Source organism: Pagrus pagrus, assembly GCF_965226575.1.
Source record: "Pagrus pagrus genome assembly, chromosome: 10".
Lineage (NCBI taxonomy): Eukaryota > Metazoa > Chordata > Actinopteri > Spariformes > Sparidae > Pagrus > Pagrus pagrus.
In genome coordinates this window covers 8,940,572-8,963,440 of record NC_140194.1, presented here as the reverse complement: position 1 = coordinate 8,963,440, position 22,869 = coordinate 8,940,572, and the positions used below count along the sequence as shown (strand labels likewise).

The 22,869-nt window shown below is 41.5% G+C and overlaps 3 protein-coding genes across 4 annotated transcripts; 1 reads left to right on the top strand and 2 right to left on the bottom strand.

Moving 5' to 3' along the window:
* Window positions 1-446: 446 nt before the first annotated feature.
* On the top strand, window positions 447-6,800 carry lmf2a (lipase maturation factor 2a). 2 transcript variants are annotated; one of them, XM_084364472.1, is made up of 14 exons: window positions 449-697; window positions 1,683-1,936; window positions 2,034-2,062; window positions 2,338-2,531; window positions 2,675-2,853; window positions 3,075-3,213; window positions 3,322-3,450; window positions 3,536-3,641; window positions 3,778-3,874; window positions 4,099-4,281; window positions 4,464-4,632; window positions 5,418-5,529; window positions 5,634-5,742; window positions 5,839-6,800. In XM_084364472.1, exons 1-14 carry the CDS (start codon window positions 604-606, stop codon window positions 6,223-6,225), a joined length of 2,181 nt encoding a protein of 726 aa, XP_084220598.1. In that variant the 5' UTR covers window positions 449-603; the 3' UTR covers window positions 6,226-6,800. The 2 variants fall into 2 exon arrangements, with proteins under 2 accessions (XP_084220597.1, XP_084220598.1); XM_084364471.1 differs by having other exon boundaries at window positions 447-697; window positions 3,075-3,450.
* A 136-nt stretch (window positions 6,801-6,936) lies between these two features.
* Window positions 6,937-10,887, bottom strand: miox (myo-inositol oxygenase; the record flags this gene model as incomplete). Its single annotated transcript, XM_084364473.1, has 10 exons — window positions 6,937-7,146; window positions 7,231-7,343; window positions 7,414-7,463; window positions 7,587-7,654; window positions 8,395-8,504; window positions 8,641-8,708; window positions 8,801-8,963; window positions 10,047-10,127; window positions 10,641-10,721; window positions 10,870-10,887. The coding sequence occupies 10 exons, from the start codon at window positions 10,885-10,887 to the stop codon at window positions 7,038-7,040; spliced, it is 861 nt and encodes a 286-aa protein (XP_084220599.1). The 3' UTR covers window positions 6,937-7,037.
* Window positions 10,888-13,871: 2,984 nt separating this feature from the next.
* adm2b (adrenomedullin 2b) lies at window positions 13,872-20,619 on the bottom strand. The gene is made up of 2 exons (XM_084363800.1): window positions 20,295-20,619; window positions 13,872-14,712 (listed from the first exon to the last, which is right to left on the bottom strand). Exons 1-2 carry the CDS (start codon window positions 20,396-20,398, stop codon window positions 14,304-14,306), a joined length of 513 nt encoding a protein of 170 aa, XP_084219926.1. The 5' UTR covers window positions 20,399-20,619; the 3' UTR covers window positions 13,872-14,303.
* Between the last annotated feature and the right edge of the window lie 2,250 nt (window positions 20,620-22,869).

Here is a 22,869-nt window from a genome sequence, read left to right as displayed (position 1 = left end):
ATATGGGATATTGGAAACTATACAATTACATTCTTAGGGCACTTTCAATTATTTGATGTAAATGTTTTCACATTGATTACTCTGTCATTAGTTTTAGCTGTAGCATTTAGCATTAAATTTAGCTGTTATGCTCTTATTTTGTATCTCATCTTCCGATCTCCACCGGAAATGGGAATATGTTGCATTTTCGAAGTCAAGGAAATATTGGAAATATTAGATAATTTCTAAAATATGGACTCAATTTGACTTTTAACCACAAATCTAGGGACAACATTGCTTGCCTTGTATTGTATTTATGACTGATACAATTGCGTAAAACCCCAACTCAAGCACACGAGGAAAATAGTACAGACGGGACTGCTGAGCGTGGTAGTCAGAAACAACTAAAATCTCATATTTATGTTGAATCCGATTTTCATGAATGCAGCACAACGTTCAACAGAACTCCGGCGCCATCTTGAGCCCGCTCGAGTGAATTGTTTATAAACTGCTCGCCGCTACGTGTCCTCCCGCCTGCGGCTCTGTTAAATCGCGTTCCCGGTTTCCCCGTCCTGCCACTGGAACAGGCAGCGGCACAAAAGCAGTGGAAGTAGCGGCTCAGATATGGGGGAGGTCATCCTGCCGCGGCGCTTGTTCCTCTGGTGCATGGCGGTCATTTATCTGACTGCCTTTGTGTCCCTCTATGTGCAGATTCCAGGTGAGACTCGCAGCTTGGCTACGTGTGTGGAAGCTAGCCAACTTAACGCTTGTGTTAACTGCTAATGTGTTAGCTTGTTAGCTGTGGACTTGGCGGTCTGTGCTCTTTTTCATGCTCCCGTATGAGGGGAAGAACAGCATGGAAGTTTCCGGAAAGTTTCCCTGCTCCTTGCTAACTTTACGAGCTAACAGCTGTTGGGGGACTCAACCTGTTGTAAATACGCACACACGATAGCAATGTGTTGTACTACACTACCCACAAAACCTCTGTTTTTACCAGAGCAGGACGATTTTTTTTTTTTTTTAGGTAGCCCAGCAGAATTCCTGAAGACCTCGCCCACGCCCATGTATTTGGGAAAAGCCCTTTGGTCACAGTGCTAACTTAATTTTACAGTGCCTTGTTTTTCCACTGTGAATTTTGCATTCATTTAAGGCCACTCCATGAATGGATTCATTCATTTCAGAGTACAGTCAATAAAACACAAACACAGAAGATCACAGAATGCTGTGTTCCCTTTGAAATATGTTGCATGTAAAATATAAGTAAACAAGTTTAACTTGTAAGAGGCATTTCAATCTGGACTGTGGCAGACATGCATTGATCCTGATGATGGTCTGTATATGCAATGGTTTTAGGTTATATATCTAAATATTTTTAAATCTTGTCAGAAACACTTCATAAATGCTAGGACTGGGCAAAAATATCATACATCTTGAAATCTGAATATTGATAACTTTTGGTACTTTAATAAAATATTAACACAATGAGATTTTTGATTAATTATCATCAGTTATGTGGGTAGTTTTAATTATGGTTAATTGGATGATACACTGACCATCCTCCCAGTAGTTTCTTTAAGAAATGATGCCTAACTCATTCTGGCACACACATAGGAAAAACATGGAGGCACATATATCACACGTCATCCAGCTGAGGACAGTGGAAATTAAATGTTGTTGCTTCCCATGTTTATGTCCGTTTCCAGGTCTCTACGGTAATGAGGGGTTGCTGCCTGCTCGTTGGCAGCTGCGATACAGCGGTAAACCTCTGGGGGAACAGCTGCTGTCCTCTCCCACCCTGCTGTGGCTGGGACCGCGGCTCGGCTTGGATACGCACACCGCTATGGAGCTGCTGTGTCTTATAGGGGCTGCGCTGAGCCTCGCCGCCACGCTGGTGGAAGCTTTCCGAGACAGCGTGGTGTTTTTCTGCCTCTGGGCCTTGTACCTGTCCATGTACCAGGTGAGTTTATAGTATTGACTGTGGCTAGTTTTCATTCACGGGTTGCTGTCATGGCGTGTCTTCTCTCACTGCCCATTCCTTCTGCTTCTTGTTTCAGGTGGGCCAAGTATTTCTCTACTTCCAGTGGTGAGTAATGATTAGATTTTGTTTCTGATTAACATAATAGCGCTATAAATAGCAGCTGCTTTAAGAATCCCAAGATGGTTTTGGCAGCTGATATGTTTGTGTCATCCTCAGTCTGCTGTTTGTAACATCATAGTAATGTTTGTCCCTGCTGCTGTGCAACAACTCTATAAACATCATTTAACTAGAATGACAACCATGCTTTACTCTTAGTTGCCTCTCTGTCCATCCATTTATTTGTTTCCTGTTGTTGTTTTCTCAACTTATTACTTGTCCAGGGACAACTTGCTTCTGGAGACAGGATTCCTCTGTATCCTCGTTGCTCCGCTGACGTTAATCAGAGGGTCACGAGGGGTCAGAGAGCACGATCGTGTGACCTTCTGGCTGATCCGCTGGCTGCTCTTCAGGCTCATGTTTGCCTCTGGTGTGGTGAAACTCACATCGCGCTGTCCCACGTGGTGGGGCCTTACAGGTGTGTATGAGTCCTTTTTTATTCTGTCAGCATATTTATATGACAAGACTATCTCAGCTGTTTGGCATTTACTTTTGTTAGTGAGCATCAGGATCTTGTCTATGTTATTTTTTCATTTGATGAATATTCTTTTTCACTAACAGCTCTGACGTACCATTATGAGACTCAGTGTATCCCCACCCCGCTGGCCTGGTTTGCCCACCAGTTTCCAGTGTGGTGGCAGAAGATGAGTGTGATGGGGACCTTCATCATAGAGATCGCTGTACCCCTGCTTTTCTTCAGCCCACTGCGCAGACTCCGGCTCGGGTCTTTTTACTTGCAGGTGGGTAGAAAAACAAGTGTTTTTTATTTTTACAATTGTTCTCAACACATTTTCTCCCTTTACTTTTCTCAGTTGCGTTTTGTGTTAATAGGTTAATGTTTCCTGCCTAGGAATTCCTCCATAACAATCTACAATTAGCAGTGATTTGTATGTAAAGCATTGTGCCTGGTTTTGTGCAGCAGAAGAAATTCTTGCTTAATTTTGGGTTCCTTTATTTGCAGGTGCTGCTGCAAGTGCTCATCATTTTGACGGGCAACTACAATTTCTTCAACCTGCTGACTTTGGCCCTCTGTCTGTCGCTTCTGGACGACCAGCACGTACGCTTCTGGCTACGCAAGGCAGACAAGCTCAGCAACGATGGTATGATAAACAGTGTACATACAACACACATATTGAAAACTGTTGTCCTCCACCCTGCCGTAGTTTACCTACCAGACTATCATCACACTGTCTTTCTGCTCTGGTCAGACTCCAAGCTGTGGTCGTGGCTGTGTTACCTGGTGGAGCTGGCAGTCTGGGCTCTCATGATCTTCGGAGCAATTGTGTTGTTTGACCTGCAGCTGGAGCCAAAGAAGAACACTGTCTCTTCCAGGACAGGTGCGTGTGTCTGTGTACATGAGTGTGTTTATAAACGATTGAATTTTGCAGTTGTTTTTGTTTACATTTTTTTTTGTCCTTGCAGCATTCACATACCACCAGTTTAACCAGTTTCTGAAGACTGTCACTATCCCCTGTATCTGGATTGGTGTCCTCTCCCTCACCTGGGAGATGGTCACATCCATGTTCAGGTATGATTCTCCCTTTGTGTGTGTGTTTGTAGGTGCTTGATTATGTAGTTCTGTTCTTGCATGTTAGTGAGGTACTTTTTTTTTTATAGAAAGTATTAAGTACAAAAATAAGATATCTAATTTTGTGTTTTTCTAGGTGTGCATGTGTCTCTGGCTTCCTGAGGAGGTTTTGTGGAACTGTCCAGTGGAGTTTGTTTGCTGCTGCCACCGCTGCTATGTTCACTATTAGTCTGGTGGGTGCTCCTGGACACACAGTAATGATTGGATTTCGTATCGTAAAGCTAATGTGTCATGCAGTTGAGCCTCATTATTATGCAACAGTATTTCTTCTCACCTTACTCTTTATGTTTACCAACATTAACATACGTGTCTTTCTTTGTCCTATAATTTCTCATTCCTTGTTGTCAAAATTTCACTGAAATATTTCCACCTTCTTGACTGTGTTCGTCTTTCCCAGGTGCCATTCACCTACATAGAGTTTGACTCTCACGGCAGGTTGTGGCCGGGAGTGCGTCGGGCCTATGAAGTGGTGGATCGCTTCCAGCTGGTCAACTCATACGGCCTATTCAGAAGGATGACCGGGGTCGGTGGACGGCCGGAGGTCGTCATCGAGGGAAGCAACGACGGAGTGTCGTGGACGGTAAGAGAGAGAAGTTCATATGGTTTAAATGGGACCTTAAGCCTGTTAATGACTGTTGATGACGACAGGACTCGCTGTGTAAGATTCACATAGTTTACACAGTCTGTAACTGTACAGTAATAACATGAAAGAAGTCCTGTTTTTTGCTGTTGTAAGTTATTCATTTCATTTTTGTCTTGTAGGAGATTGAGTTTATGTACAAGCCAGGCAACCTAAGTGCGCCTCCTTCTGTGGTGACCCCTCACCAGCCCAGGTTGGACTGGCAGATGTGGTTTGCTGCCCTCGGGGGTCACACACAGGCTCCATGGTTCACCAGCCTCATTTACAGACTGCTGCAGGGCAAAAGAGATGGTATGTGATGTTTTTGTTGCTGTGTCTCCTGTCCCCAAAGGACAATTCAACGCAAACTCAAATAAGGCAGAAAACAACCACTGCACTGCACTTTATGGGTTAAACCTTCCAAGGATGCTGCACCCCCCGCGACACACAGTGATGTCAGAGTGGGTCTTAAGTCATCGTCAGCTTATTGATGAGGCCTCCTGTGACATCAGTGATTGGGTTGTGATATCTGAGTGAATCTAGTCCTGTACTGTGTTGCACCAACTGCCTAAGATCAAACTGAGCCCACTTTGAATTTAATTTCTAACGTAGGACGGAGTTTAAAACTAAAATTTTAAGGGTTGCACCAACTAAAATAGTTCAGCATAGGTATAAGTTCCAACTTATATTACACCTAAGAGCAGTCTTGTTCACGGCCTTGTTCATGTTCATGTTTGCAGTAAAGCCACCTGTAGAATTTGAAAAGTACTTTGTCTCTAGTGCCCCCCAGTGGTATAATCAAGAATAACAATGCTGCAGACACAAATGCACACACTGCTCTACTGTCTTTACATTTAGTGATGAAACTATAAAAGCACAACCATTGATTGTTGTTTTAAAGTTTTCACCATCTTTGACAGTGTGTTAGTGTGAGACTCAACCTTGTTACCACGGCTACAGGCACTTAAAAGTCAAGCCACAGAGCACAGCGCAGAAAATGTTCTCTACATGAAACGACTCAGTGTTAAATTACCATCGAATAGAAGGCAGTGGTTTTATTCTATTTTAAGATCTGAACGTTTTGTTTTGTTCTGCAGTGATCGAGTTGATCCAGACAGATGTCTCTCAGTATCCGTTCCACCAGCAGCCTCCTGCTTATCTTCGAGCCCACCGCTACAGATACTGGTTCACTGAACCAAAGGCTGACGGGTCAGTTGTCTCTCTCTCTCTCTGTCTCACTGTTAACATTCACTGAGGAAATCTGATGATGCTCATTTCAAATGAATGTTGACTGGGTTGGTCTTTGTTGGCAGCTCTTACCCAGAGCGCTGGTGGAGGAGGGTCTACGATGAGGAGTTTTATCCCACAGTGCACCTGGGCAACGCCTTCCTGGAGAACATGCTCAACCAGTATGGACTCAAGGTAAATTCATCTTAGAAAATGAGATCGAAACTCGCAGAGATGTTTTTCTGTACCTCCAACCTATTAATATTGAATTACGTTTATCTTTGTCTGTAGGACAAATCGCCTCTACGTCGCATGTCCAACACCACTGTTGCTCAGGCGGTCAGGTGGGTGCGCTCTCAGGTCAGAGGTGTTCCTGCCCCCATACTAATCTGGACCCTCATTGCGTGCAGCACCACCATCTGTCTCCTTCAGGGATTACAAAACAGGAGCAAACACAAAACTGTCAGCGATCAGAGTGATCATGTACCTGACAGCTCTTCAGACCTTTGTTGGGAGTCCGATGAACAGCAGGCAGCAGAGGAGGAGGAGGAGAAAGAAGACAGGGAGGATGGTGAAGATGAGGTGGAGGAGGGAGGGGAAGCAGAGGAGAAAGACACTGTTGGTGATGATGAACAGGATGAGGATGAGGAGGAAGAGGAGGAGGAGAGAAAAAGATGAGAAAAGATGCAGGTAATAGACGTAGTAGACTGATCTCACCACCGGCCTTCAAAATGTTCCCAGAATGACCAAAGAAAGTATTCTTTTGTATATATTTGTATTTCTGAACAGGTCAATTATGGAAAACCATTTGCCTTCTTTCACCGTCACCTTACTGTAGTACAATATTCATATATCAGCTGTATACATCATAAACCGATCACTTAGTTCAGCAGATCTTGCCAGATTTTAAAACCTTATGTTGCATTGAAAGTGAAATCCAATCATGTTAAAAATAGAGAAATATAGAATTTAAAATATAAAACGGGTTCTGTGTTGCCTGTCTAGAGAGTAAGTGTGTTGTTCATGTCACTTTTTTTTTTTTTCGGTCTCTTGTCTGTGGTGTGTGTTGGTGTCCTTTTATATTTGTCGCTGTGGTTTCTTGCTGTATGTACAGAACTAAAACTCTCTGCACTTTTTCTTTTCACAAACGTGTCTTCATCCTTTGTTAGAAATGAAACATCACACAAATAGATTTAGTACTTTTAAAATGTTTTTATAACATTAAAATACAATAAAATATAAATGCTTCTTCAGATTGTTTTCTATCTTTATCTTATGTGTAAAAATTATGACATTTTTAATAACTTGTCAGCGTGCATGAGATACAGTTACTCAGGTTATCATGTGTGTAGTTTTAAACTCATTGATTCCTTATATGTGTGTAAATATAGCGTGTTAGTGTTACTATAAAGCAACAGCACGTCAAATCAGTCACAGTAAGAGCTGAATCAGCTGATTTCTGCTGCTTTTGAATTCAGTGTTGTCGTTTTTCACCACTTCAGTACCCCCGGACAGTACTTGTCGATCAGAGACTGGTAGTAGGGCCTCAGCTTGTCGATGTCCGGCAGTTCGGTGGTCTTTGTGTACAGGTCAAATTTGCTGTGGAAAGGATGGAAGATGAAGCTTTAGGTCAAAGCAACAAGTAAAGTCATGTGCATGTGAGACAGTAAGATGGATACTCACTTGAACTCTTGGACCCAGGGCAGCATGCGCACGTCTTTGTCATTGCACAGATGCATGTAGTCTCCGTGGGAGTGCCAGGGGTAGAATGAATGGAAGCGAATCATGTACAACCCCTGAAGAGAGACGGTAAAGGAGTTGATCTCTGCTCTGCTCTAATTTTCTTTATTATTTACAAGACCTCACCTCCTCGGGGATGGAACAGTTGTTGAACTTCATAACTTTGTAGAGATACTCTGAAAACAACAAAGCAGGACTTTAGGTCCCAAACATATATTTTCTTATTTTAAAAATTGTAGTGGATGTTTGTGCGTGAGATTGGTTACAGCCCAGTTTGTGTGTGGCTGAATGTCTCTTACCATCATGGCCCCAGGACATGAAGACACCGTCCAGCCCACACTTTGGTTCATAGATCCCGTTTTCAGTACTAAAGAGAGTAAAAGAAATCATGTAAGCGGGACAAAATCCTAGTACATCAAAAAAAAAGGCCTATTTGTGTGGTAGATCATTTTAGTAGCCAAATAAACAGGGATGGAGGAGCAGAGTACTTTTAATGTTTGTTTTTTCTTTTGTTCCATTCATTACAAACATAAGTTTATGGACTACAGATGTCATGAGGAGAATTTAACTGATTTTTTTGTAAAAGTAAAGGCGATAAATAACCTGGCACATAAGTGTTGCAAAAGAGAAGAAGACTTCTGCATTTCCCAAAGATTAGTGCCAGAGTTTGTGTTTCCTTATCAATAAATTAATTTAAGTAAAAGTGATGTACTACATGCTGTGTTTCTGTGCAGGGTCTCAAAAGTATTGATACTTTTTCAAGACCTCGTGTTAAAAACCATTACAACATCTGCATTCGACAGTACCAGAGCTATAAAAAGAATCACATCTGCAATCAGATTTGCAAACCAGGGCTGTGCAAATATTGACATCATTACAAAACGTATATGCATGTCTTCAGTGACTTTTTTCTGAACCGGCACCAGTGAAGGTTAATTGAAAAAACCAAGAGAGAGAGGAAAAAAAAATTTAGTGTGCGTCATCGAAAGAGGCATCGAGTGTTGAACTTTAAAATTGTGACCACCTTATTTCTTTGCATATTTTAAGTCACCGAAACACCCAGACTGTCATTCACAGATTTTGATAATGCAGCGTGAAAATACCAACTTGCAGCTGGGATTTTTTTCATCTGGGTTTTCCAGAAAGGTGCTGTCTCTGAACACGATGGAGTTTTGATACTTGCAGCCCACTGGGAAGGTGTCACCTACTACAGCCCACTGCAGAGTGCAAACATACAGAAGACTGCTGTTAGGATTCATTAGATCTATTATATGTAAATAAGAATGAATGGGGTATTTATAATAATGGTAATCACAAAGAGAGATGATAGAGTATTGAGAAGACAAGTGTTACCTGTGGTTCATCCCAAAGAGCCATGATCTTCCCAACATCATGGATCAGACCCACCAACTGGAACCAGTCTGTGGAGAGACAGTGAATGTAGATGTTTAACAGACTTGTCTATGTGCTTGTACACAGCCTCTGTGTGTACTCTCTGTCCCTGTTATGGTACCTTTGTCTGGGTGTGCTTGGCGGATGCCCTCGGCAGTCTGGAAGGCGTGGAAGGAGTTTGGAAAGTCTACGTCAGGATCGGACTCGTCCACCAGCTGGTCTAGAGACATGATGGCGTCCATCATTCCCATCTGAGTGTGTGTGCAGCCGGTCCATTCAGAGTGCTGCAGGGAAGTAAGAGTCACAGTGTTGGTGGGGAGATCAACATTTTTTTCTTTATTTTTTAATAATGCCTACTCTTGAATCTGCAGGGATAAAGGGATCTGGTGTGTCTGCAAATAATTTGAAAATCATTTCATGAAAATGCATCCAGCGAGCAGAGAGCACTATTAACCAGAACGTCACTTTGTACTAAAAGGGCTGCACCTCTTTAAATATTAACGACACTCTCCAGGATCGTACAAAGTTCTGTAAACAGCGTCAGAGCAGATGACCGTGACTGGGTCACATATACAAAAACAGAACAGTGTGCCTCTGCAAACTTGCAAAGAAATGAAAGTGAGGTTAGTTACACATTTAGTCCAGACAGACCGGCCATCAGTTCCTTGTTTTTCACTTCAAAGGGCTGCATAACATTTGTTTGCTCAGTCTGACGGGATCACTCAGTCAACCACAGCAAAACACGTCCAGAAAATACAAAATCTGAGAGATTTAGTGCAAGAGAAGTTACATAGACAGGGTCACTGATGGGGCTGCACGACAGGTAAAAAAGTGATATTGTGATTATTTTTGACAGATATTGCCATAATTCATGATTTTTATTACAACATTTCATTAAAACACTGTTTTGTGACACATTTTATCTTTATTAAGATAAGATAATTGCAGTTCTTGCGATTTGGATTATTTTGCAATTAATTGCTGATATTTGACACACTGACACGTAGATAAAATATTTTGATGCACCACTGCTTCAAATGTTATATTGGATGTGTTGCAGAGTATGTGTTGAATGTCTAACTTCGATAAAATACCTTGAAAAAATATCAATATTTGATACCACAGGCAAAAAATTGACAGCAGAATGTAGTAAACACTAAATAGGTCAGGTCTTTATAAATAATGTGTGTGTCAACTTGCTGTTTAGCAGAAGAATGGTACACAAATGGTACTTGTGTAATGACAGCGTGAAAAAGGACAATTTCACATATTTCAGAATCCATATGTATCGAACACTGCCTCAGTGTTTAAGTAGAGAGGCTCCTGATGACACTTTGCTGAATTTCACATGCTCCTGATTTGCTCACCTTCTGTTTCACAAAGTCCAGCGTCTGGTTGGTGTGCATCAAACTGTATGTTTTGAACACACGGTCAATCAGACTTCCTCCCTGAAACACACACACACACATGCAGCACAAGCGATCAACATCATTTCAGGTTTATAACATGCTATCGAGTGACTCCACAATGACCTCGAATGGTTTGAAGTCCAAAATTCACAACATGGTTGACTTCTACTTTGACTCTGCCTGCGACCACACACATGACAGTGTGTAGTTTCCTACATCGCTTTCTTTTAGTCACAGGGCATGAAGCAAGGGGAAAGTTTCAGGTACAACACAGCAACAAAAGTAGATTTTTTCATCAGGTACAATCGCATTTTTTTAATGGTGATGAATAAGATTGTGTCCTTTCAAATAGAAAATAAAGCTATAAATTGGTGTCTTAATGTTATTATAACACTCCCACAGTGTAAAATCTGACCTCAAAATTACCAGGTAAAGTAGACTAATAGTTTGAAGTTGTTAAAACTCTTGTACAGCTTGAATTTGTCAACTTGCTATAAAGGAACGCAGCATTAAATAAGTGGTGTCAGCTGAAGGAAAGCTTTGAACACTCACCTCAAAGTTTCTGTATTCTTCCTTCTCTTTAGTTCCAGTCTTCTCCAAATTTGGCCGATAAGTCAGCGATGGGTCCGGACCCTGCAATTTGAAAGTACAGTACAGCAAACCTTTTCAGATAAACAACACACAGTCTTTCAAAAAAGAAAAATTCAAGAAGTCAAAATAGATAGATTTGTTAAAAAACATAAAAAAAACGAAGCTTTGTGTGCATTAAAGCCATACGTACGATGCTGACGACCCTCATGGCTGACGGATGAAGTCTGTGTTGTGTTGTGGTGTGTTGGTCGTTTCCCTGCTCCTTTATATCCTGCCGGGTTACACTGTAATGCTTTGACCTGCACTGTAGGCCTACTTTCCAGTCACACTTTAACCAAACCTCAGCTAATGGGGTACCCTGTGATGAACCTTGGCCTTGTGTTCATGTAGTGTGTTTGTATGTGTGTGTGTGTCCATGTCAGGAAGAGTTTTTCAATAATCAGCAGGTTACCTGTTTGGACTGATGTAGAATGACTCAGTATTTCTTTTTACCACAGTTAAGTTGTTAATTTGTAGCCATATAATAAGTTTAGTATCGAAAAAAGCACACAAATAGGCTTTAATAGATACATTGAGTATTGACCACCTTACGTAACACTGACTGGTGATTTCCAGTCCACAGATTGATTGTGTATTATTCAGGTAAAATCTGTTCTGTTTGTTGGACCAGAGGTGAAGTTGACGAGACGTTATTTAACAATCCCCAGTCGATGGCCCAGTGTTCGTAATGTATTGATTCCTGCCAGTCAAACGCACCAGATGACCTGTTTTTCACGAGTCACTTCAGGTCATCGGGTTTCCTTCGCACACACTTTGGACTAAATGTGTGACCGAGAGGAAATTTTTCACAACGACTTCACATCTATAATATTAAAGCACAGTAAGAGCAACGATTGTGATGTGATATTTGATAGGTTGGTGTAGGATTTTTAGAGAATTTTACTTTTGGCTTTCAGCCCTAAGAGAGGTCAGTGGCCGGATACACACACCCAGACACACACACAGCAACAAACATTTAAATGGGTCTTGTTTTGTTTTGTGTCATTTTGTCTCATCTTGTGAAAAATTAAAATTAGACACACGAGCTATCCACCAAACCGTTAACCAATAAGTCAGAAAAGCTGTCAGATTTGCTACCAGTTGTTCTTTTGTTTAACTCGGGGGGTGTGTCTGGTGGCTTAGGAGGCTCGATCGAACTCTGAGCTCTGATTGGCCACCTTGGCAGCCGCCCTCAAATCCCAAATTATAAGTCAGGTCCCCAGTGAGCCACCATTTAACACATCACAGTCTGTTTACAGGTCTTGAAGAGTGCTGCTGCACATGTGAAAAAAAATAAAATGGTCTAATAAAGTGCCTCGAGTGATGTAACATGAGTCAGTGTTGGCTTTGTGAGTTTACCCGACGGCTGTAGCCCAACTCTTCATCTCTGCCGTCACTAGAGTCCATCTCACCCCCCGAACTCTCTGGGATTGAGTTGCATTGTGGGTAATGAAGCTGCCCAGTTTTCACAGGCGAGAAGAATGTGTGGAATGAAAAGTACAGTATCTCTGGTTCTGCTCCACTGATTTCAGTTTATTCTGGGGAGGACTACTCCCAAGCCCATGAAAACAATGTCCACAGTTTGAAAAAGAATAGCTCAAAAATCTGTCCGACATATTTTCTCTCTCTCGACTACACAAACTTGTAGTAAGTCACTCGCTTCAGCCCGTTGAGTGCCACATGGTATTGAGGACGTGTGTTTGATGTAAAGCTTATAAATTAGCTGTACCGACCCTGCAGGAAAGGCGGACTGTTCCTTTAAGAAGCAAAAATTGTCTTGTACTTTTGAACAGTGGGGCTCGGCATTAAAAGTCACATACACACACACACACACAGATATGTGATGTCATGGTGAACTTGACATATTTTGCTCATTGGTTTGGACTTTTCACTTTCCTTATCCTTTGCTCTCGTGGGCCATCTAATGTCTGTGTGTGTGCGTGGTGCGTGCATGTGTAGTAGCCCAGATTAATAATCGGTATCACTAACATGGTGTAACACAAACTTTCCAATCATAAACTTTAAAAAAGGTCACCATCGCACCTCAGACCGACAGATAACAAACACGTGCAGCGTTCACAGACGTTTTATTTCACAGCGCTGCTCTTATAAAAACATCGGCTGGAAGCAACACAGACGGTTTACAAAAGGACACTTGGAGAGACTCTTACATGAACATGAAGATTTAGTAAAGAGGGATATTTACAGCAAAACACTCTCATTAAGTTAAATAATACGTTTTTAAAATTCAAGTCACACTGAGTAAAGTGCTTCATGCATTCCTATTAACATCTGACCTGTGAGTACGACTACAGACAGTGAAGACAGGCTGGACTGACTCGCACAGAAAAGCAGAGGACTATAAAGCTTCAAATAACACTTTAATAGTCAACGTTTACCACGACGCTTGATTTGTAAATGTGAAAGGCAAAACATTATAAGGCCTTTACAAAATGATTAAACCAATTAAGGCTCAAAAACAGACTTGATAGTTACAGCAATCAAAATAACACATCGTAGATTCAGCACTCTACAGCACAGTCGTCCTCTCTCTGCGTCACTCGACGAGAGACACTGTTTGTTAAGAGGCGGGCAGACAGCTCATGGATTAGGGTTAGTGGTTATTTTGGCTAACCGCGCGCACAGTGGGGTTTTGGGTGAAGGGTTAACTGGGTTTGATCGGAGGTTATTCTTGGTTTCTGGGCGCTCTGAAGTAAAGCTACTTGTTCCCAGAGGGAGATGAAGGTGGAGGATGGATTAGCTCTGAGCTCAGGATCACCATCAATGACGATAGCAGATGGATAGGTAGGACAGTTTGTAAAAGGCTGGTTTAGTTGTCCTCATTCACAGAAATAGTGTCTAAGTCGTTGTTACCGTGTAGTATACATGCCAAAACACCTTGAACTCTTGTGTCACTGCAGTGAATTGGCGATAATGGGCGAGGACCACATGTTGCCTCTCGCCATGATCCAGCCAGCAATTACGTTTTTCATCACAGCACAACTGGGAAAACAATTTGGTACCATATAAACAGCAGGGCTGACCCGAATGCTTTGAAACTTCGAAGCTTCAATCATTTGCCAACTCCGAGTCTGTATTCTTTCTGAAAGAGGAAGAAGACGTTGGTGCATCGGCTAAACCAAAAAACATTAGTCTCAGGACCTGTGCACATAAAAAACAGGCATTCACACATTATAAGTGCACACAGAATGAGCAGAGAACCATCTGAATGCTGTCCCGTCCACAGTTTGACCCTCCCAACGGCACAAAACTCGCACCCTTGTCATGTTGACTTAAGGGACTTTGAAAGCGGGGATGGAATAGACAGTGGCTAATGTCTTTTCCTCATCAGACTCAAAATTACACTTAAAGACAAATAAGTATAGCGTGCATGTCGACGCTTCGAATATTCGCGGGAAATTCTCACTGAAGCTTTGAAGCCTCAGGTACAGTATGCGGGACAGCCCAGATAAATTACATTTTTATGGTTGCAAGGACACCAAAGGCTTATTTGGCCCTACGGACCTGGATAACTTTCCAACATTTGTTGATGAAGGCATCTCGCTATAGATTTGCGGTGCAGTCTTATCCGTAGCTGTGAGGACTGCGAGGGTTAATGGGGGAGGAGTTTTCCCTCCCGCTCTGTCCAATCAGCTGGTAGAGACGATGACTGAGGTTTTGAACCTGACAGGTGCCCAGGACACACCCCACCCTCATCAGATGTCCGTGGGATCTCCCGCCGCTGCTGTTGGCATGACGACGACCCCGTGACCCACGCTGCCAGGCCGGCGGTTCCTGCAGCATGCCGTCGCTTTGGTCGAGCAGCTGATCGGACAACCTCGACGGGGGCTCGTTGTGGAGCCGGGCCCTCCAGATGACATGTCTGTCTCCCTGGGTGAGGTGGTTGTTAATGGCAACAGGGACATCAGACGCAGTAGGCATGATGGCGGTGCGAGAAGACTTTGGGTATTTAGTTGGTTTGGATAAACCCAACCTGAGGGAAAACAGAGAAACAGAAAATTTTTTGACGCAATCAAAAAGCAGCACAAAACACACACAGCCTGCTCACGTGCATGTCGCCTGCTCGGGTTTCTGAGTGAAACTGAATCACTACGACAAGATGAAATGCCTCACAGGGAGTCAGGCTTGTACTGCAGGAATGTCCACTGTGCTTAACCTGTGGTCTCTTCTGTTTTTTCAGGAAACAGGACAGAGAGAGAGTGGATTGAAAGAGAAAGTGAGAAGGACAGATAGGAGAGATAGACAGGGTGGTGAACAGGTGGGAGTCTACCTCTGTAGCAGGCTTTCCCAGCTGCATCTCTTTATCTGACTGTGTGTGTATGTTTGTGTGTGTTCCTTTTACTCAGTACAGTACGACAGCTTGCATTTCACTTATGATTGTATTGCCTATTGAAACAGGTTTGTCTGTTGTAACCATTCCTCCTGCGATTCTGTTTAAAAAACGTAGTCCGATGTTAATCTGAGGTGAATTTCAATAGTCTGAGTTCGACCAATCAAGTGAATATTCAGACTCCTGTGCCATTATTTCTACTTATTACATCCCCGAGCGAGGAGAGGGTCATTTGAGGACCAGTTTCTTGGATCTGTTAGCTGTTTCTTCATCTTTTGACATGGGTTTCAACATTCTCAACAATGGGACACAGTGACATAAAATTGATGTTGATTCTCTCATTTGACTCAAACAAGCGTATTGACAAGTTCTGCTTACTCATCTTCACGTGGACCTTCAAAACACAGTTAAAGAGTGACGAGTTGTGTTTTTTAGTAAACGACTGACTTTTAGACCAACAGTCTAAAAGGCCAACTAGCGACCCCTAAAGGTTGCTCTGCTTCCTGCACCTATCCGGATCAAGGTGGTTTAAACCGACAACCAGCTGACGCTGCCATCCGCTCCATCACCAACACAGCTTAATAATAATATTTCCAGTTAATCAACAACAGTGTCTGAGCTGTCTAATCTTACAACAGGAGAGCAGAGCCACAGTGCACAATGTAGATGGTAGTAAGAGGCTCCTGCACCACCACTCCTCCTGAGTGGGTTTGAAGTACTTCTCTTTCTCACATCACAGCCGTCTAGCTGTACTTTTTTCTCACGTCGTAACAATACTGTTTTTTCTTTTTCATTCATCCCCACACTTTCTCAGACGTTCAAGAGTTCAGCTACCAGAGAGCCCGTCTGTTTGGCAATGTGACCAGTCAGAGATTATGAAACACTTACTATAGATGATGTAAAGCAGCAGCAGATACAAGGAGGACTTGGTGCACTACAGCTTGCACGCAGCATCAAGATTGTTTTGGTGCAGGTTGTCGAAAAAACTTGCTCAAGTTACCAGTTACTCAAGATAATATAAATGTATCATCTTGAAGTAAATCCATTCATCCATTTAATGTTTCTAAGGTGGCATTAATATGCACAGAACAGCAGGTTGAACACTGAAAGCAGTACAGACAAATGTGAACGAACAACTTCTGGCGACCTCGTTCCTGCTCGTTTCTCCAAACTTTCATGATGTACGACTGTCGTGCAAAATAGAAAAATCCCTTTGCATGTGTGTATATTTGTGTCCCATTCACTCGCCACTCAACTGTCGGCTGTTCGTGATGTGAGAAACAAAGAATAATGGGAGACAGATGGAGCCAGATAATGTTTGTGTTTGTTTGGTGTGAAAAGTGGGCCAGAATACCATATGATCTTTATCCTGTAAGTAATCCTGACTGGTATTCTGATCACTCCTCTGGCCGGACACCTTGGGCTCTCGCTGCCAACACGCACACACACACACATTCATTCATTCACTCACCCCGGCTCTATTAGCTTTGTATTGTTTTTAAGGCACGCACGCGCACACACACACACCACATTGTCGAAATGTTGGTTGGGCATTAGTGGGAAAAAACATGTGCAAGTGACACGTGACTGTCAGGCAACAAACAACATTTACCAACGCAAAAACATGCACAAATATATACAAACACTCACCTACATGACATGCTGAGATGCATTTTTTAACACTTTTTTTTGTCTCTCTCTCCTGCACACAAACAACAGACATGCACACGCACATACACGGTTAAAAGACCACCTGTGGTGAGGTCTCTGGAGGAAAAGGCACTTGGCGCAGAGGTGCCTCCCAATACAAGGAAATGTAGGCCACTGAACAGGTTGCCAGTGCAACACAACCAACACAGGTGCAAATATCCGCACCAATGCCAGCAACCAGAAACCAGCAAATACAAGTGTGTGTCTGTGTCGAAGGCATGGCGTTAACTACGAGGCAGGGGTTAAAATCTGATAGACCTATCGACTTTAGAGCCGACAACTACATGACTCTACATTGCGTTGCCAGCTAGTTTTATCAACTCACAAACAGCTGCATACATTTGCTGATTAACCACCGGATAACAAAAGAGCAATCTGTAATTCAGTGCAGCGGAAATTGAAGACTGATGATGGTTATAAATGTGTTTTACTGTATGATAAGATATATATACATAGTTTTTCCATTATGGGGTGGTTGGATTTACACCCATGTAGGCCTGCTCAGGCGCAGCTCAGCTTGTGCTAAATGCTGCTGTCAGCATGCTAACATTTGCTAATAAGCGCTAAGCACTACAGCTGAGGCTGGTTTGAAAGTCGTTAGCTTTGCAGGTATAAAACAAGGCCATAAAACAAAGTATCGGACCAGCTTCGACCTAATTACAGTGCTGAGATAATAAAAAAAAAAAAAAGTCAGGATTGCCAAACTTATGAGATCCTCCTTGAGAGCAAAAATGTGAACCTCATGTGTTGGCACCGGATGAGAAGTAATCGGGATTCATTGTCTGGGAACCATTAATCAAAGAAGAAGATGCCAAGCTGTTTCACGAGAGGATCACCTTAATCCTTCGGCTTCATCGTCTGTGGACCCGTGAATGTTAGTACAACATTGTGCCAATCTGTCCAACAGGCCTAGTGGTTGAGATGTTGGTGCAGCGAGCAACTGACAGGCCAACGTAAGCATGGAAAGAGCCGCGCTGCTAACATGGCTGAGAATACTGTTTCGAGGTTTAGGTTTTGAGGAACGCTGCATGACACAAGTATGAGCTGAGGAGTGTGTGTGTGTGTGTGTGTGTGTGTGTGTGTGTGTGTGTGTATTGTATGGCAGTCCAGGTTGTGAACCTGTGGAGAGTCTGAGAGCAGAAGGAGCTTCTCCAACATTCCTCCCAAGTTAGAGCGCAGCATGGGGTTCTTCACAGAGGACCTGAACACACACACACACACACACACACACTTTCCTGTCGTAACTCCTCAAAACTACTTTGCGCAAAAAGCAAACTTTTGTTCCCATCAGATCCCCACTGTTACCAGTTCTCGTTACTGGGTCTATTCATTATTTCCTCCCCCTCTTTTTCTCTCTGTCTTTTCTAAATTACACCAGGATACTTTCATTTTTCTTCCTCTCTTCCTTTTTTTTTTTTTTTCTTTCGAGGCATTTTGTCAGGTGCCAGCAGCAGTATTATGTTACATCCATCAGTGTTGAATCACACTGAGATCCTCTCTCCTCTTTCTTGGACACCTACTGTGCCCCAAACGTACTAAAACCTTAACAGATCTCTTTTATTAATGGAAATAAATACAACTTAAAACGTCTAACACTCACAAAAATGCCCCCAAAATAATTAATAATAACAGCTTGTTATTGTTTGTTGCTTGTGCAAAGAGTATTCACAGTAATATGGGATTAAAGTCCTAAAAAAACCTTTGAATTAAAGAGAAATCCTTCTTATATAAGACTCAAAGACCTCTCTTAACACAGCAAACACAAAATATTACAGTAAAAAGTCTGACATCTGCGGCTGCTGGTAAATATACTGATGATGCCCTCACATCCTCAACCTTCACCCTGCTGTCTGTGGAGTGTGTCGCTGTAGTCTACCTTCCTCTGAGCTTGTTTGCCGCCGGGCCCCTCGGTATGTATCCTTGTCCCAAATCCCACTAAATCAGCCTCACCTCTGTCTCACCTCCTGCTGCTGAGAGGAATTACCTCACTCTGCTGCTGGACCCTTTTTCTCACATTAATGACTGCCAGAGGCCAGGACACAGACCTTTAATGTTCTCCAGCTGTTATGGCTGCAACTAATGATTATTTCATTATTGATGAAGTGGTTCATTAGTTTCTTTGATTGATGGATTGATAATTTGATTTAAAGATCAAGTCCAAAATGTCCAAAACACATTCCCACAGCCCAGGGTGACACCTTCGAATGTTTTGTTGCACCACAACTCTCAAAATCAAAGATACTCAATTTAAAGTAACGTTAAGAGAAAAGCAGCAAATCATCACATTGTAGAAGCTGGAACCAGGAAATGTTTTGTTTTTGCTTGATAAAAGACGTAAGATTAATCAATAATCAAAATTGTTTTAAAATTATTTTGGAGGGCTTCATTTATGATTCAGATTGGAAACTTCAAATATGATTTTAGATTAAATAAAGTGGCTGGGTTATGTGGCCTTAAAATAATATTAGAATATTTTTAAGCTACAACACGATACACAATATATTTCTTGATTAGGGATGTAACGATATCACAATATTCACGATAACTGTGAAATGTTGATATCGTCTTATTAATACACATGATAATACCGTGTCATGAATCCAGCGGAGAGGTCAGGATTTGTGCATCTTTTGTTTTGTGCATCTTTTGCCTTTTCACTAATCATTCAATGTAATTGTTCTTATCTTATTTTTAAGTTATGGTTACAGACTCTCTCTATAACTACCTACACACTCTTCCAACACAGTAAACACAGTTAAAGATGATTTTTTTTATTCTGTAGATATCGCAAAAATATCGTTATCCAGAATTTGTTTGGGCACGATAATCACATAGTTAAACTCTGATATTGAAATCACCTCAAAAGCACTTAGTAATTACAATAGTAAGATATCATTATAATATCATTATATTTTTGACCAAATATCTCAATATAAACACTGAGATAATACTTTCCCAAATATTAACACAATGAGACTTGTGAATATCCATCAGTGATGTGGATATAATGAGTTAAAGAGTGGATAATGGTAAGTAGAACAATCTGGTAAGTTAATTTTAGACGATATATAGTCTCATATCATGATGACGGTATTGATATATTGCCCCGGCCCTGATTTATATTATAAATAAAACCTGTAACAACACAGTTTACTAAATAAAAAACTATATGATACGATGTAAATAGTAACATATAGGGCATATTGTTGGGAAACAATAAGATAAAATAAACAATAACGTTACTGTAACTCACTATTGGATGACAGTGATTCATCAGAAGTCCATCATAGGTTAAAATATCAATATGTTCATATTTAATTGGCATACAGGCATTTCAGTTAACTTTCTGCTGACTGTTAACAAAAAATATATAGGCTACCCTAATTAAACCTGAAATAGAAATGACTCCCTGAATCACTTTGACAAACGCCAGCAACATAAAAACTTTAACAACAATTTGAAGTAAAGTTCAGGCATCCACTCTCCGGTGTGAGTGTGGATTTGGTCCGTGTTACCTGTGTCTGTGAGTGAGGCTCTGCAGGGTCAGAGCCCGGGACTGGATCTCCAGAGGCAGGAAGCCGAGCAGCAGGCACAGCCACGCCGGCAGCAGCGCGCACATGTCGGCGCAGTGAAGACGCACTGCGACCAAAAGACGACCAAAAAAATATGAGAAATATTACTTTAAACACGTAAAAATCCAGTTAAAAATACCTTTCTTAGAGTTCCTTCTAAGAAACTAAATTGTCCAGCACAGATGAGTGACCTTGGCAGCATCACCTCATCCTCTCTGCGCACTGACCTTCTGCTTTTAATAAGAAAGTCAGCGAAAAAAAAAAAAAAAGAAAAGATGTGAAACTCAGAAGCCCATTGAGGCAAGCTGCTGGAGTCCTGAGCTCTCTTATTTATAAAGCCTGATTGAGGGAGGAGGAAGAGGAGGGAGGAGGAGGAGGAGGAGGAAGACGGCTTATTGTCTGTCCTACTCAACAACCTTTCCTCTAATGAACCTCACAACCTAATTAAACCAGTCCTCACATGTGTAATCTTAGTTATAGAAGTAATGCACATCTGCTTTGTTATTCTGGTTGTTGTTTTTTAAATGAGAGGTCATGGTGACCTTACGGTTTCCTTATAGACAAACAATCCAATAATACAATCACTGTATTATTGGATTGTGGCAAGAGTGAGCTTGACCCACTTAGAAGGGAACTTCTGCACCCATCATTAACACAGTGAGGCCATATTAAAGTCCACCAGTGGATACACGCATGTTTCATTTACAGTAACATTACTTTATTTATAGGCTGCATCATGTAGAGACAACCATGAAAAAAATAGTAAAGTAAAATAGTGAAACAATACTTTTTAAAGAGGTCATATTATGCTAATTTTCAGGTTCATACTTTTATTTGGGGGTCCTAATAGAATAGCTTTACATACTTTAATTTTCAGAAAACACATTATTTTTCTCATGTGCTGTGTCGCTGCATCATCCCTTTATACACTGTGTCTTGAACACTCCGTTTTGGTTTCATGGTGAGACATCCCGCCTCTGTTCAATCTTTGGTGACATTTGCACATGCTCATTACTTATCGGACAGGATGTAGCCAATCAGAGGCAGAGTAGGGCGGGTCATGCCAAGCAAGGTAGTGTGATCTAAAATAACGCTGCTACAGCAGTAGCAATTGACTGACTTGAGTGAATATATTTTATAATAAATATATAAAAATGTATGTTTACATAACACCTGTTACATAGTGACACACATAAGTTACAGAAGTAAAGGCTTGACTCCAAACCAGGCGTTTCAGGCAGTGCAGCAATGTTTTCTGTGGGACAGAGTAGCTCCCTTTGGTGTGGACTTGGGGCGTTTTCACTTTGCAGACCTTTTATATGCACAAAATGCTACATAACACAATTAAGGAAAGACAAAAACACCCCCAAAATTTTAAAAAATAAATAATAAATTATTTGAAAATAAAGATACCATGCCTGTGGTGTAAGGACAGTTTAAAGGTGCATTATGTAGTTTTGGGGAAGAAATTACAATCGGAAGAAAAATATCTTCACTGACTGATTTTTTTAATACCTAAACAAACTCTCTTTAGTTTCATGACTGAATAAACAAACTGACCTTAAAGGACAACAGAATTTCATACTGTTTGTTTATATTTGGTGGACCCTGCCACCTTTCTAACTTTAAAGAGATCTGAGAACAACTTCTTTAATCAGTTATGGAAAAAGATAAATAATTCTGAGATTGTATTGTTACCTCAATAATATTGTTGATATTAAAATTCTGAGTTTGAATTTCTTCTCCAAAACAACGCAGCGCAACGTGCTAAAGAAAGACATAAGTGAACCAACATCAACCTGTTCTCTATCGAAGCGATTATCAGAGAAGCAGTAGTGCCCTGGATCTATGGAGGTTTATAATCAAAGCCGGCAGGTGTCAGTATGACCTTGAAGCGCGAGTGTGATTGTTGGACGGTTGATTGTAAACTGATTAAAACAATTGTCCATCAATAATTAGCTCACAGTAAAACTTTGCTGATAAGAGATGAAAGACGGGCCTTTCAGTACAGCTCCTGGTTCTTGCTCATTGCCTGACAGAGGAATCACATGTTGTATCTGAACTGCATACTGTCTATATGTATATATAGTCCAGATTCATGTCTGCTTGCCCTTTTTAAAAGTTATGTTTCTGTTCCTGTGACATTTGTTGATTTAACTGCAAAAACTGACATTTATCTTTACAACCCAGATTCAATCTCAGTGAAAACTAAGAAAATAAGGGTCCACTCGAGTGACCTTAATGCAGCGGTGATATATATGACCTGATGTGGTACTGTTGTGTGAACAAATCTGCCCTCCTCACAGCTGTTTCTGCAGATTTTTTTAATATATGTTGCTTCTCTATTAGTGCACTTTTACCTCTTGAGGCCTCTAATTAACAGTCTCAGAGGGTAAAATCAGTATTTGCATTAAATGCTCACACAGAACTATGTAACCTAGGACGAGGTGATGAGTACGGCTGCAACTAATGATTATTTTCATTGTTGCAAAACGTCGATCAATGTTTCCCAAAGCTT

Excerpts from the sequence above, each read along its gene's own strand:
- adm2b (XM_084363800.1), bottom strand. The coding sequence starts at position 20,398 with ATGTGCGCGCTGCTGCCGGCGTGGCTGTGCCTGCTGCTCGGCTTCCTG. Across the intron at positions 14,713-20,294 it reads AGCCTCACTCACAGACACAG|GTTGGGTTTATCCAAACCAA; the intron begins GTAACACGGACC and ends GTTTTCCCTCAG.
- lmf2a (XM_084364471.1), top strand. The coding sequence starts at position 604 with ATGGGGGAGGTCATCCTGCCGCGGCGCTTGTTCCTCTGGTGCATGGCG. Across the intron at positions 2,854-3,074 it reads TCGGGTCTTTTTACTTGCAG|GTGCTGCTGCAAGTGCTCAT; the intron begins GTGGGTAGAAAA and ends CTTTATTTGCAG. Across the intron at positions 3,642-3,777 it reads ATGGTCACATCCATGTTCAG|GTGTGCATGTGTCTCTGGCT; the intron begins GTATGATTCTCC and ends GTGTTTTTCTAG.